A 15,960-nucleotide genomic window follows, 5' to 3' on the forward strand; every position below is an offset into this window, starting at 1 on the left:
CCCCGCCCCACTCTGCTCACAGCCACAAACCACAGAGAAGATGCACAACGGGTGGCACTGGGCACGGTTCTTGGTTTTCAGCTGCGTCAGGCCTTTCTGTAGCAGCTCTGCTGTGGGCCTGGCTTCTGGCGTTCACTGTCTGCTTGGCTGTCTTTTCTGTCTGCGTAGGTCAGCACTTATCACTCTGCACCTGCATCTCCAGGACACTCCACAGCCATCGTCAGTCTGCCCGGCTCCCAGCAACACCTCTCAGCTAACATGTGAGTAAAAAGCTTAGCCCTCCACTCCCGGTCCTGGCACAGAGGGGTCATCTTTGCCATCCCTCTGCCGTAGAGCATCCCCACTCCCAAACCATCCCGTCCAGAGAGACAACAGCTCCCCTTCCTTTACAACCTCCAAAGGAAATAATGGCAAAAAACACAAACTAGCAAACTACATCGTCCTAGCATATTATTTTACAAAAGTAGAAAAAGACTGGAAGATTATATACCAAAACATTGCTGGGAGATTGGGTATTGAGAAATTTCTATTGTCTTCCATTAGATTCAAAATATTGGGTCATAAATAGATGTTGCTTTAGTAATCAGCAAAAAATAAATATAGCGTTTCGGAGGGGGAAAAAAAACTTGCAGATGAGAACACTCCCCTAGCCCCTTTGATAAAACATTCCAGTGTCTCATAGTCCTTAGAGTCTTCTAGACTTCTAGACTAGACTTCTAGTCCTTCTAGGACTTCCTAAGGTCTAGCCTGAAGGCCATATACTGGTAACCCCTGAATCTGGCAAGCCAAAGTGGGTTATTTTTTAATGCCTTTAGGCAGGAATTCTCACGTCCACAGCCTCCTATTCCCTAGTGTGTTCACTCCCTGACTCATCCCTGGATGCTACCTGCCTGACTCCTGTGTGGACTTCAGACTGGAAAGTCACTGCTCTAACCCAAGGACATTATTCCATATTAAGCCCATTCCCCTCCATCCTACCATGCAGCCAGTATTCCATTGTGTGCCAAAACACTAAAATCAACCCCATCAACCCAGTGGACCACTTCCCCATGTCTATTTCCCTCCCGCATTAAGCTAGCTTCTCGGGCCATTCCTGGGGGTCAAACATGGTGCTACTTTCAGGAGAGGGAGATCAGAGGGGCTTCTGTGCTGACCTCTCATTTCCCTGAACCTTGTGGCTGAGACCACTTTCTTGGGTGACACTCTAAGCAGTGTGAAAGAGCATCCTAGGTAGAGCCATTACTTCTGGGTTTGAGACCAGGTCTGCCACTAATTCCAGGTCACCAACTCCTTTCTCTACTCTAGGCCAGTTTCCCATTGTCAAAGTGCCAATGTGGCCTAAACTGGCGATTTGCAGCTGTGTGGTACTCTACGGAAGAGTGGGGAGATGGACAGGGCAGGGATCTGGGCCCCTCGACTGCTGCTTCAACCAGGTTCTAGCACTTTTGTGTGCCTTACATATTGAGGTTTCCATTTTTCAAAGGTTTTTAAACTTTTTTAATCAGCCGCTCAGCTGATGGGCTCTGAGGTCCTGTCTCCCTTCGCTCTCTGCTAGTTCCACGCCCTGCACTAGCAGCTCGCCTTCTTCCTTCACCAGTTCTCTGTGTCTCCCCAGGTTTGTAGCCCTGCACTCCTACTCAGCCCATGGACCCGACGAGCTGGACCTACAGAAGGGAGAAGGCATCAGGGTCCTGGGGAAGTGCCAGGACGGCTGGCTCAGGGGCGTCTCCTTGGTCACTGGACGAGTCGGCATCTTTCCCAACAACTACGTCATCCCCGTTTTCAGGTGTGTCCTCTGCAATCTCAGGCATTGGGAGGTCAGGTCCTCTAGGCGGGGCCATCTGTGGGCTGAACTGCTGAAGGACTCAATGCGCTTTCAGGGTATGGGCCAAGAAACAGCTTTTGCCCTAGCACCCTCCTAACACTTTTAAAAAAGATAGCAAAAATGGTTATTTTTTTTATAGCTCTTCACATTTTACAAGCCCTTTCGCACCTTTTAACTCATTGGCCATGCCCAAGAATCCTGTAAGGTAGATATTATTTCACAGATGAGGAAACAGATATGCAGAGTTAAGCAACTTGCTCAAGAACTAGATTTCAGGTTTTCTACTATAGAAACCCCCCAAATCCCACTTCACATCCTGCACCTCGATACTCCACCTAGTGGCAAATGGGAAAATGTGATGATCGGATGTCTTCCCAGAGCTTGTCAGGAAACTTCCAGGATGCCAGGCCATTAGACGGAGTTTCCATGAACTCAGACCACTACCTGTCCATACCTGCCAGTTACCCTGAAGGTCTTCATCCCCAAGAGCTTTTCCCAGATTTTTTCATTCTGTGGCATACCTATCAATTTCAGCTGCCCACAGTTTGTCCAGCCACCTCATACCATGACCACAAATCTACACAGACCCCAAAACTATCCATGACTCCTCCTACTCCACCCTGTGTCAGCCCAGCCAAAGCCTGTCACAAGGTGGTGAGACTATCAGCCCACATCAGATGCTGTCTTTATGACATGCCAGAGAGTCATAACTCCAAGGAAAGTGATAATCCCATTGTACTCTCTAGGTCAGACCTGGAGTCATATGTCCAGTTTGGAGGGCCTTCATGTAGGTGGGCACTGTGTCCGGAGGAGGGCAGCAAGGATGGTGAGACAGAAAACTATATTACGGGAGAAAACAATAAAGAAACTAGGGTTGTTACATGGATAAGGAGAACAGATTAGTTATTACCAGAGGGGAAGAGGGTAGGGGTGGGCGAAAGAGGTAAAGGGGCACATGTGTATAGTGATAGATAAAAACTAGACTATTGGTGGTGAGCACAATACAATCTATACAGAAACTGATATATAATAATGTACGCCTGAAATTATACAATGTTATAAACCAATACAACCTCAATAAAATAATTAAAAAAAAAAAAAAAGAAACTAAGGTTGTTTAAGCTGTAGAACAAGGTTCAGAGGGACCATGATAGACTGTGTAGACCAGGAAGTAGATTTGTTCCATGAAGGGCAATGAACCAGTGGATACAACTTAGAAGGTTTTGGTTCAATAGAAGACTGCACTTTCTAACCCATAGATTTTTCCAATTAGGCTGAGTGGTGAGGTGGTGGACCCCCTTTCTAGGAAGGATACAGGCAAAGTCTGGGTTCCCATAGATCCAGGTTTGTAGAAAAAGATTTCTTCACATGACAGAAAGTTGGAGTAGAAGATCATAGTTATTCCTTTCAATGGAAGGTTCTTGGGCTTTGTTAGAAAGTTGCAAAATCTCCAAAGGCAATCTAAGAGTGTCTATAACTGATTCTTTCATTCATTTATTCAACGAATATTAATTGAGCACTCACTACGTGTCAGGTACCGTTCCAGCCACTGGAAAAATACCAGTGAACAAAATCACAAAATGCCTGCCAACAGGAGCTTACACAGTGGGACAGACAATACATAAGATATATAAGTAATATATATGGTGTGTTAATGATAGGGGCTAAGAAGAAAAAATAAATCAGGAAAGGGGGAGACAGTTTGTGTGGGAGTGATTAAAATTTTAAAAGGTTGGTCAGGGATAGCCTTACTGAGCAGTGAGAAGGAGGAATGAAGGAAATGAGGAGGCTGAGCCACGTGACTCTCTGAGGGAAGTGTATTCCAGGCCAAAGGAACAGCAAGTATAAAGGCCCTGAGGTAGGAGTATATCTGACATGAAGGCCAATAGGAGGGGATTAGAGCAAGTGAGGGGAAGGCTAGTAGGAGATGAGGTCAGAATGGTAACAGGGGGCCAGATCTTATAGAAATTTCTAGGTCATAAGGAGGAATTTGGCTTTAACCCTGTTGCAGGGTTTTGAGCAGAAGAGTGACATGATCTAACTTATGTTCTAACCAGAATCCCTCTAGTTGTTGGGTTGAGAACAAACCGTAGAGAGGAAAAGGTGGAAGTAGAGAGACTAGTTAAGAGGATATGGTAATAATCCAGGGGAGAGGTGATGGTGAACTGAACCAAGTGTTAGCTGTGGAGGTAGGGAGAAGTGGTTAGATTCTGGATATACTCTGAAGGTAGAAACAATAGGATTTTCTGACAGATCAAATATGGATGTGAAAGAAGAGAGGATTCAAAATGATTCCATGTTTTTTGCCCTGAGCAACCGGAACATGGAGTTGCCTTTTACTGAGGTGGAGATAAAAACCAAAGAGGAACAGGTTTTGAGGTGTGGAGGAGGAAGCAAGAGCTTAGTTTGCAGCAGATTAAGTCTCAGATCCCTATTAGTAATCCTAGTGAACATGCTGGTAAACAGTTGAGTATGCAAGTCTAGCATTTAGGAAAGAGGTCCAGGCTTGAGATGGTATTTAAAGCCCTAAGACTTGATGAGATCATCGTGGCAGGGTCAGTTGTATTGAAAAGAATGACAGTGAGCCAGGAGCTAAAATCTTTAAGGAATGAGGGGAGAGATCTAGAGGGCAAATGATGACTGCAACAAGTGCAGTGGGGGGTGGTAGAGTCTGACAACATGAGTCAAAGCTGGGAAGTATTTAGGAGGGTCTGGGAGAATGCTCTAGAAGTGACAATGAAGAGCAAGGACAGCTACCTGATTTATGAACAGTTTCTTCCATGGGATCTAACAGGAATTCTCCAGGGCCCATGCCTACTACTAGGGCATTTGCTTATGCATCAGGCCTTAGCCCAAAGTCCTGGTTATGCCAGGAAAGAACCATTAGAATAGGAGTGACCATATAATTTGTCATCCAAACTAGGACACTTTTGGGCTGGCCCCGTGGCTTAGCCGTTAAGTGCGCGCACTCCGCTACTGGTGGCCCGGGTTCGGATCCCGGGCACGCACCGACGCACCGCTTCTCCGGCCATGCTGAGGCCGAGTCCCACATACAGCAACTAGAAGGATGTGCAACTATGACATACAACTATCTACTGGGGCTTTGGGGAAAAGAAAGGAGGAGGATTGGCAATAGATGTTAGCTCAGAGCTGGTCTTCCTCAGCAAAAAGAGGAAGATTAGCACGGATGTTAGCTCAGTGCTGATCTTCCTCACAAAAAACAAACAAACAAACAAACGAACTAGGAAACTTTTGAGATAAAAGAGGGATATTCTTAATACACCAGGAGTGTATGTGTAAACTGAGACTCTCTTAGGAAAATCAGGACATATGGTCACTCGAACTAGAATGCATGTAGGATTTCATTCCAGTGTATTTCAAGGCTCCAGCTTCCCTTTCTCTCCTTCTTGGCTTTTCTCCTAGGTAGATTTGTTGTGTTCTTGGGCAAGTCATGAGCATCTAGACTCACCCGCTCTGAGATGGCTGCAGGTCAGACAATGGACGGAGTTTCAGCACTACAGATTGCCATTGAGTCCATCCCCCATCCCTAGCTCATAGAAATCTGAACATATGCATGTACTGAGGTGCTACTTATGCTGATGGGTATTTTTGCTTCTAGGGTACCAGCATTTCCAAGAAGAGCTAGTCCCTGTCAGAATGTATTCCCCTGAGAGCTATTAAGTGACAGAGGATCAATGCTTTCCGTGTGTATGTGTTTCCCTTGATGGCCTCCCTGATGCAAAGAAAGTTCCCGTCCTCACTAATCTTGGACGTGGATGACATATGCCCAGTTTGTCTCTCAGGGGGCAGCTCACCCTTCTTCTTAACCACCACTTCTACAGCGGGGAATCTGGCTTCTCCCGCCTCTCAGGGCTGAATGATGCCGTCCCTTGTCAGCTGAGTTTCTACTACTTTTAGCAGGTTATGTGTTAGAACTGGGTGGGTTGGCCCACGTGTGCAAGGCCCCTTTCTGCTCTTGGTCTGTGTGTGTGAGGTCTCCCTCCTCCCGTCTTTGTTTTCTGTTTGCAGTGGTGGCTCTGCTCTGCCACCAGCCCCTCTGGTGTTCAGTGCAGCCTTTCATAAAACAGCCAGGGCTCGAAGGTGTGACGTGCTCCCAGAGCATTTGAACCCGTGCTCTTATTGGCGTCATCCTCAGCCAGAGTTTTGGGACTAACTATAGACCAGAGTTGACCAAAATGCCAGAGTTTCAACTTAAGATTCAGCAAGTGAGGCTTTTAATTCCTGAGAGAGGAAGAAGCTGCTGTGCTGTCCAGAGCTCCAGCCCTCTGTGCTAGATGGTGATGCCAACCTGTCCAGCTGCGTTGACCCCAAGTAACTCCCTGCCACCATGGTATATGTCCCCAGATCCTGGAGGCATCCATTGGCTCAGGTTGTACAGTACGTTTGTCATGGTTTTGTACACACCTCTTCTTAATCGCACCAACGTCCCTTTGGGTCTCCTCCTTCATGTCTAGTCTTGGTGGGAGGCAGAAGTTTCCTCCCTTTTCATAGGCTGAAGAAACCAACTCCTCCTCAACCCATCACCACAGCTAAGGGACCGGCGTAGCCAATCTGACGCTCCCTCTTGGGACCTGGAAATTGGAACAAGGGAAGAAAGAATGTAGGTGAAGTTGAAAACCGTTCATGGCAAGAACACAAGTAGCAGCATCTGATCAGACTCTTCCCACCTCAGATTCCTGCTGCCAAGCTCTGCAGCCTCCCTTGGATCCTGTTTCCAAGCCCTTTCCTCCCCTCCTGTCCTCCCAATAAATTCCCTTCTGCCCAGTTAGCCAGGATATTTCTCTTTCTTGCAGCCTTCACCAGACACGTATGTTCTCCTGGTGCCTTAAGGATGGAGAAAAGCAACACATAGGCCACCACTCATTTTCCTTTAACTTTCTACACAGAACTATGTAAAGATTGTCAAGGTCCAAGCTTTCGCCTTACCAGGAGGCTACTGTCGGTGATGAGCACGGTAGAGCCGCTGTTTATAATGCCCCATTCAAATATTGGGCAAGTTCTTACAGGCTCATAGCAGAGATAGAAAAGGGGACACAGGGACATGCACACTCACAGCAGCACAATGGAGCAAATCAGAGGCAACATGCACTCCTCCCACTTAAACCTGGACTGTCTTTCAGTCTCTCTATCTGGAAAACAAGGGTCGTATTGTCTGCAGGTCTGGGGTGTCATGGGGATTAATTAATATACGTTAGCAAAGTGCTTTGATGTTAGAAGAAAGTGCTAGGTAAGTGCTGAGCTTTTTGCCAAAAGACAGAGGACCTCAGTGTTGGTTGGGGGCCTTGGGATTTAGCAGTTTCTAGAATCTGGCCTAGTGCTGGGCTCAGAAAAATGGGGTCACACCTTGGTCTGTAAACAGTTGTTCAAAGAAGGGACTGGTGGAATAAGGCTGGCTTGGGCCTAATTAACTATATTCTGTCCTTGCTGCTTCTCCTGCTTCTGGAAACAATTTTGGAATCTGTCTTTCTAGTTGTCAGTCCATTTTGCAGCATCCAACACCTTGAGGCGTCTGTTCAAAAGACAAGCAGACGCAGACTCTACATGGAAGCCAGTGCTGGGGATTTCTCTCCACCGCCCAGCCCTCATCTCCAGAATGGAGTCTGAGCTTTTACTGGTGGACAGCCACTCCCCTTCACTGACTGCATCTCAGGACAAGAGGCAGGTCGATGGCTATGGATAGAAGTCCCCTTGCTGCAAGCATCAGTTCCTAGAGCGTTTGGCTGCATATGCTCCTTGGGCAGAGTTAACAACATTAAATGATGCCTTAGCCATCTTTGTACAACACTGGCTGGCTCGCTATTAAATTGCATATCACTTTTTTAAGAAAAAGGAGGAGAAAAACAGAGAAATAAGGGGAAATTACCTAAAGAGAAACCTGGAGGCATTGATGGAAAGGAAACCACGATGAAGAGCATCTCTGTGCTAGGGCCTTGGTTGAGTTGGTTATTCCCAGGGAATTAGCAGAAGTTACTTAATCAACAGAGTGACAAGGTGGTTGATGGTCTGTTCAGTAGGGGCTGTGATGTTGGGGTCAGATTCGTAAAAGGGCAAGAAGGGCATGTAAAATGACTGCCAATCCCCATGGGATTCAGAGAGCTATAGGCTGGAAACAATGGACAAGGGATTATTGTTTTACAAAACTTTAATACTGTTCTTAAAAATCAGAGCCACAGGCTGAAGAATTAGGGTCTTATGGAGGGAGGTATAGGGCCTACTAGCTGCTTTACTTCGTTTCTTTCAAGCAGGATGCAGGGTTTTCCCTGCTACCAAATGATGAATGCTCTAACTAGCCAGAATGCAGTGTAGCCCAGTGGTAAGAGCACAGGTGGTGTAGCTCAGTGGTAGAGCAGAGGGCCAGCCTGGACCTGGGTTCAAATCTCAGGTCTAGTAGTTGCTTGGGCAAGTAACTGTAAATCTCTATTTTTTTAATCTATAAAATAGTGGCACTAATAGTACCTACCTCAGAAGGCTGTATGAAGAACCCATAAGATAAGGTGGGCAAAGCCCTTGGCCAATGCCCGACATACAGTAAGTGCTCAATATGTGTTAGCCAAAATGACTGGCATCATATGATGCTGAAAGCATCATAGTAGCCATTCAACAAACATTTATTAATAAACAATATAGGCAGAATGCAGAGGATATAAAATAAGTCCTATAAAATCTCTGCCTTCAAAGAGTTTAGAATCGAGTAGAAAAGTCATTGAATGAACAAGAAATCACCACTGAAAAGCGAAGTGAAAACGTACAAGATTTTGTGATCTGAACTCAAGGGCTGAAGGGAGGTAGGTGAGGAGTGCTCAGAGCTGGAGGGAAAGATGACAAAACTCAAGTCTTCTAGTTCCACCAGGGCCTCGGTGTGAGAGCCTCCCCTGCCCTCAGCACACTCACACGGTTATCACTGTGTAGGAGGTGAGGCGTCCTTGGTCAGTCCTGTGTGGTTGATGAGGAGAGTATATATGGGTAGGAAGAGGGTGAGGAGCAGCCACATTTGTTATATGGTTGGGAGCTGATAATTTTTTAAAATAAGACTCTTGACTGAACATTCTCTCTTTCTTTTCTTTTAAAAAATTTTCCACAACTAGAAAGACATCTAGTTTTCCAGATTCCCGGAGCCCTGGTGTCTACACCACATGGACGTTATCCACCTCCTCTGTGTCCTCCCAAGGTAGCATTGTGGAAGGTGATCCCCGACAAAGCCGCCCCTTCAAGTCCGTCTTTGTGCCCACCGCCATAGTCAACCCCGTGAGGAGCACGGCCAGCCCGGGGACTGCAGGACAGGGCTCTCTTCGGAAAGGGCGGAGCAGCATGAGAAAGAGTAAGTGGTGGCAGAGAGGTACGTGTCTAGAGCTAAGTGATGGGGGGATCTGACTCTGGGGTAGACAGAGCACTTTTTGCAAAAACAGGGATCTTGGCTTTAAAACAAGCCTCTGCTAAGGGTGCTTTGAAATTCGCAAATACTAAGTTTTATTTTGTTGGATGAAGCCAGGCCAACTTAAGATCATTGCCCTTGGTCACTTCATACGTGCACATTGAACGGCTGGGATGATAGCAGCTCTGAGTGCCAACGTGTAATTAGAACACAGCCAGAGTGGATGCTGGCTCTTATTAAGACAGAATGATGAAATCACTTGCTGGATCAGTGCTTCTCAAACTCTGCTCCAGGGAACCCCTCAGGGGTGCCAAAAGGGAAGCATGGAGAGAGGGAGGAAGAAAGAGGGTTAAGGAGTCAATGTTAAGAGCCCCTGACTCCCACTTTGTTACTTAACTAAGATATGCACAAGGTAAAAAAGTTGTACAAAAATAAAAAGTAAATTTCCTTCATATCCTAACCTCCAGTCCCAAATTCTCTTCCATTTATATATGTACCTTGTGATCATACTTACTGCACTGTTCTGCACTTTGCTTTTATTTCTACCTCTATAACATCCACATTGTACACATGGCAATACATACAGATCCTTCATCTTAAAAGCCATGCTTTTATCTCCTAACGTATTGAACTTCTACATGAGACTTCCTTTTCAGGGGTTCTAAAAAGTGTTTGAAACCAATTACTCTACAAAACATCAAGGTTCTGTATTACACCTGCAAGTGTATTTTGCTCTGGAAGAAGACAACAAGCCAAGCAAAATTTGATTTATTCTATGTCCCCTGATTTCAACTGGGCTCTGCAATCTCTCTTGTTATTTTAAAAAATGATTAAGTATAAAAATGCAGTATGATTAGTCAGTGCAAAAAAGTCACTTGTGGGACAATGTGCCACACAAGAAAATGTCCCGAGAAAATTAAAGCAAATATCTTAGCTCTACCCCCTCCCAGTGCCTTCGTCTGATCACCTGCTGGACCACCAGTCCCACTACTGTTGCCTCTCAATTCTACCCAACCCTGCCTCCTCCTTCACCCTCCTGCACCTTCCTCCACCTTCTCTGCCCCCACACATGCACAAAAGAAGCAATCCCGTCATAACAGCCTCGGGCAAATTACTGACCTCTTCAATTTTCAGTTTTCTCATTTGTAAAATGGAAATAAAAATAGTTCCGACCTCATCAGTGTTATCGTATGGATTTAATAAAATAATCCATATGAGACTGATGGCCCAGTGCCTGGTACATAATAAGCTCTTAAGAAATATTAGCTATTTTCATAGTATTACTATTTTATGAGTATTACGATTGCTACTACACCTAAGCACATCATCTTCGGTCCATCCAGAGCATTAACTCACTTAGACTCAGTGTAGACCACTTACGAATGCTGAGAGGTGCATCCCATTGGCAACTGCTCACACTTCCTTTCATACCCTCCCTCCCCACCTTTGCATAGATCTTGACTGGCTTGGAGCTTTCACTGCTTGCATTGTATACACATGTAATAAGAAAGCATTAACTCTCTTGGAAATCAGGAACTGACAAGATAAATAGATAAGGCATAAAATCAATTTTTCACATGTTTCCGGGAGCCTAAGGCCATGTCTGCCCGGTGCTGCTTTGACTTTCCCAGATCCCGGAGGCTTTCTCTTTGCGTTTTCCCAAGGTGAGGCCAGTCAAACTATCAGTCTCCCCAAAGCGAAGAGAAATGACAGCAGAATTGACTGCATGCACCTCACAGGGCTGTCAGTGGAAAATAAATGTCTACATTGAAAGGTCAGACTTGTGTAAATGGTGACTGGCTTGCTTGCAGCAGCTGAGAACACTGACTGTGTTTAGTGAGCATTTTGCTTTTTGTGTTCACATCTGGCTTGATGAAGAGTCACGACGCAGAACGTGGCCTTGGCTCAGGCCCTCTGTGCTGGACACAAATGACTGACTCACACATGTGTCCACAGCGGGTCACGAAGGACTGACATTTCTAACTGGACGTCACTGTGGCTCTCCAAGCGCTGGAGACCCTTATGGAGAAATGGCCCACAATGCTTCTCAGGGAGTGTCTTCCCTAGCTCTCCCTAGAGTGCGATGAACTCCTAATTACTCCCTAGATCACTTACAGGACACATGCCCAAGGGATGAGGATCTCCTGTCTCCAGAAGATTTGAGGGGAAGGAATGGTTCCTTTACCTGTGGGAGGACCATCTCAGTTAACAACAACAAAAAAAGACTGAGCTCAGGGAAGGGGTAAAACCAAACTCCAGGACTTGCATTTTTAGGGTTTGCTATCCTTTACCCCAAAATAACGATAGCTAACAAACATGGGCATTTACTGTGTTCCAGGCGCTATCCTAACACTTTGTACACATCATAACGTAATCCTCCCACCAGCCTGACAAGGGGCTATTATTAGCTCTGGTTTACAAATGAGAGGACTGAGGCACAGGTGGTGACGTGACTGACTTGTCCCGGGGTCCCTGCGTGTAAGTCTGACGCCAGAGCCTGTGTCATGGGACTTTGCAAAGCTCCTCCTCTTACAGCCCTAACTCTGGAATCACCTTTCCAAATTTGCTTCTGTCTGGTGTCACGTCTGCCTGACACACCCACTCTCTCTCTTAATCCCATTCACCCTTCCCCGCTGCACCCCCTGACTAAAAGCGATCCCACCACTATGTGCCTGAAGCTTCTGTGAGAATTTTTTTCCATCAGCTGGTCCGAGTCTCCTCCCTTCCTGTCTCTCCTCCCTCTCAGTTGACCCTCTCTTGTGTTTCTCAGTTTCTGCTCTCTGTATCTTTCTTTTTTTTTTTTTTAAGATTTTATTTATTTATTTGTTTTCCCCCCAAAGCCCCAGTAGATAGTTGTATGTCATAGTTGCACATCCTTCTAGTTGCTGTATGTGGGACACGGTCTCAGCGTGGCCGGAGAAGCAGTGTGTCAGTGCGCGCCCGGGATCCGAACCCGGGCCGCCAGCAGCGGAGCACCCGCACTTAAGCCACGGGGCCGGCCCTGTATCTTTCTTTCTGTCTCTGTCTTTTTTTTCCTCTTTGGTCTGTATGCCTCTATATTTGCTTCTCACTGTGAAGCTGTCTCTTTAGGTCTGTCTTCTTCACTTTCCATCTTAGGGGCCTGGAGAGACAGAGTAGGAGTGTGTATGTGTGTGTGTGTGTGTGTGTGTGTGTGTGTGTGAGACAGCGAGAGAGAGAGAGAAGGCAAATGGAAGTAATATACCTTCTGACCGGCCCCCCCCAACCCCAACATTCAGCTAGCCAGTCATTTGCTGCCAACATCAGCAAACAGCACTAAAAAAAGAATAAGGTCACCTTTGAAAGACCCTGAGAGAATGTGAGCACAGTCAATTGGGAAAGCACGTAACTATTCTGGGATATCAGGACACACTGCTTACCCAGCCCCAACCCGACCTGCTGTCAGCCGCCCCCCTTGCTGATATCTCTGTCATATAATTCCGCAGATGGATCCCTGCAGAGACCCGTCCAGTCAGGGATCCCCACCCTTGTGGTGGGCTCCCTCAGGCGCAGCCCCACCATGGTCGTACAGCCTCAGCAGTACCAATTCTACCAGCCGCAGGGGGTCCCCTCCTCACCCTCAGCAGTGATGGCAGAGATGGGACCCAAGCCCGCTCCCACTGGGGAGCCTGCCCTCACGTGCGTCAGCAGGGGCAGCGACACCAGGATCCACTCGGCAGCCAGTTCCCTCATCATGGAAGGCAAGGAAATCCCCATCAAGAGTGAGCCTCTCCCAAAACCTCCTGCATCTGCCCCACCATCGATCCTGGTGAAACCAGAAAACTCAAGAAATGGCAGCGAAAAGGTAGGAGCAAGGTGACATTAGGGGGGCTTGACTCTTTGCACAGTATTCCAGCTCCTGAGATTTCAGTTTTAGTGGACAAGGAATCGAATTTTCAGCCTCAAAAGAATCCTCACACACAACCCCCCTCCACATCCTCACACCACTCACACCCTCCCTACGTGTTACTCAACCCCCTTTATGCCTCCCGAATATTTTATACGTACTCTTTCAAGGCCCGGAGATGGCTTGGAAAAAACATGGCTTTGGCATTAGACAAAATCTTGATTTGAATTCCAGCTCTGCTGCTTGCTAGCTGGAGACTTTGGCCAAAACACTTCACCTTTCTGACTCCTTTTTTGCCTAATCTGTAAAATGGTGGTAAGAATAGTAACAGTCTCATAGGATTGGAGTGGAGATTAAATGAGATAAGATGTGTAAAGTGCTTACACAGGGCTTAATACATAATTATTCATGGTATAGAAGAGGCAACTGAGACACAGGAGAATTTAAGTGATCTCTCAAGGTCACACTGAGTTATATCGACTCCAACACATAGCTGTTATTGTGACCTTTGTGGCAGAGGTCAGATCCATTAACTTCTAGTCCAGGGCTTTTCCCACTAAAAGATATGACAGTTTTTATAAAAGTATTATGTTCTCAATAATATCCTCGAGATAGGAGGGATAGTGGGATGGAGAAGGTGACATTATGAAAATTAGGTGGTATCTTTTAGTTTATTGACCGTCACCACCACCACCACTGCCACCACCACCCCCACCACTGCCACCACCACCATCACTATCACACCATCACCACCACCACTCCCACCCCCACAATCGCCGCCACCACCACCGCCACCATCGCCACCATCACCATCGTCACCATCACCGCCGCTGCCGCCACCACCGCCACCACCACTACCACCACCACCACCACCCATCACCCATTCCCCTCCAAATGGAAAGATAGTGTGGTTTCTTCCTCTTTGTCAAGCATTTACTGAATGCTAACAACCTGGCAGGTGCTGTGCTGAGTATTTCATATATCCCATCTCGTTTAATCCTGACAATAACCCTCTGAAGCAGGTATTGTTATCATCATCGTCGTCATTTTAAAATGAGGAAACGGAGGCCTAGAGAGTTAAAAGATGTTACCCAAAGGCACACAGCTGACACATGTGAGTGTCTAGAGTAGAATCCAGATCTGATACAAAAACTCATGCTCTTAACCCCCATGCTATTAGCTTGTAGGGAAAGGCATTTGGAAAAAGTTCGTGTTGACTGATATAAATGTTGGGGGTTCTTTTTCTGATTTATGGTATTCAAATAATTCAAAGTTTTCCAGGCCCCAGTTGCCCATTACCGCCAGCTATTAGATACAGCCCTCCAACTATAAGCGTTTAGTAAGTGCCCAGACCTCTGCTAGATATGGTGAGGGTCAAAATTACGAGGAAAATTGGATTCTCAGTGGGGAACGCTAGGATCGAATTTCATGGAAAAAAAGAATTAATTGCCAAACAGTCCCATAGAACACTTTATCAAGCCCTAAAATAGGGGTTGGCCAAAGCAAATATCTATTGGTAGCAGGCAGATATATAACAGGCTAGGAGAGGTGAAAGCAAGAGGGGGAGGAGGGGCTGATGCAAACAGGAGACCGTGCCTCCCACATAAAGGGGGAGCCGCTAATCAGCTCCAGCCACTTGCTGCCAGAATGGGGCACAGGCCCTGGTGCGCCAGATCTTTGGTTTTTTTGAGACATAGGAAATCCTGATTTTCATATGCAATCTCCCAACTTTTACATGTTGGCAACTAAATCAAACTCTCAAACATTCTGCAGCCTAAATTCAGCCAGCAGGTGTCCAGTTTGCAAACTACTCTGGGAACTTAAAAGGCCACTATGGAACTCTCTAGATAGAGTCAGCCAGGGAGGCCTCAAGGAAGAGGTAGGCCCTGAGATAGGCCTTATTTTATTGATAGGCAGAGAGGAGAGAGGGAAGGTGAACTTCTCATACTTGATCATACCCTCTTGCCTCAGGCCCTCTCCTCAGGTATGTGGTTGCCCACCCTTATTTCTCCTAGATAATTCCTACTTGTTCTTCAGTTCTCAATTTAAATAGCTCTGCCTCCAGGAAGCCTTCCCTGACTAGTGCCATTCCAGCTTGAGTTAGATGCTCCTCTGTGTTCCCTTAGCCTCTTATACCTCCCCCATCACAGCACTGTTATAATTGTCTGTCTGTCAGGGCGGTTTTGTTCGCTCTTGGATTCGCAGCACCTGACAGAGTGCATGATGCATAGTAGACACTTACAGTAGACGCAGGTATTTGCTGAATGAACACATACATGAGTGTTGAGAAGAGTAGAGAAACAGCATGAACCAAGTCCCCGGGGAAAATAGCACGTCTCCCACCTCACCGGGTCCCTTTGCTCTCCTTTCTTTTGCAGCAAGTCAAAACCGTGAGATTTCAGAATTACAGCCCTCCTCCCGCCAAACATTACACCTCCCATCCCACCTCCGGAAAGCCTGAACAGCCAGCCACCCCTAAGGGGTCCCAGCCTGAAGCAGCCCCCTTGGGCCCAGAGATGACCATTCTATTCGCCCACCGAAGCGGCTGCCATTCTGGACAGCAGACAGACCTCCGGAAGAAGTCACCTTTTGGCAAGACCATGAACCCAGTGTCTACTGCCTCGGCCCCGCAGACCGTGTTTCCCAGCAAATGAATCTACGGGTGGCTTTTCCTAGACCCCAAAGAGGTGAATTGCATTTAAATACAGTCTGCCTCCACTGAGGGCGTCCTGCCATTCTTTGGGGACTTGAGCACGGGTCCTTGTTCTGCCCATTTTACCTCCAGGAAAGGGAAAGGTGGGAACAGGGATTCCTGCCTTGAGTGGGAAGATAAATTGGGTGGCCTTCCAAACATAATGATACAATGCAGCAAGGCCA

The 15,960-nt window shown here is 46.7% G+C and overlaps 1 protein-coding gene across 4 annotated transcripts in view; it reads left to right on the plus strand.

Moving 5' to 3' along the window:
- Nucleotides 1–15,960, plus strand: part of SH3RF2 (SH3 domain containing ring finger 2) — a 133,331-nt gene that overhangs the window by 100,611 nt on the left and 16,760 nt on the right. For 2 of the 4 annotated variants that reach the window (XR_009220445.1, XM_058543230.1), the window contains exons 6-10: nt 169–260; nt 1,616–1,786; nt 8,932–9,182; nt 12,683–13,041; nt 15,462–15,770. Coding sequence is in view for 2 of the 4 variants with exons in the window: in XM_058543230.1 (XP_058399213.1) it covers nt 169–260; nt 1,616–1,786; nt 8,932–9,182; nt 12,683–13,041; nt 15,462–15,737 (1,149 nt within the window). In the remaining 2 variants the exon portion in view is untranslated. Of the gene's footprint in view, nt 1–168; nt 261–1,615; nt 1,787–8,931; nt 9,183–12,682; nt 13,042–15,461; nt 15,806–15,960 lie in introns of those variants that run through there. The other 2 variants (XR_009220447.1, XM_058543222.1) reach the window with 2 other exon arrangements.

The sequence above is a fragment of the Diceros bicornis genome, chromosome 1 (genome assembly GCF_020826845.1).
Source record: "Diceros bicornis minor isolate mBicDic1 chromosome 1, mDicBic1.mat.cur, whole genome shotgun sequence".
NCBI classification, from domain to species: domain Eukaryota; kingdom Metazoa; phylum Chordata; class Mammalia; order Perissodactyla; family Rhinocerotidae; genus Diceros; species Diceros bicornis.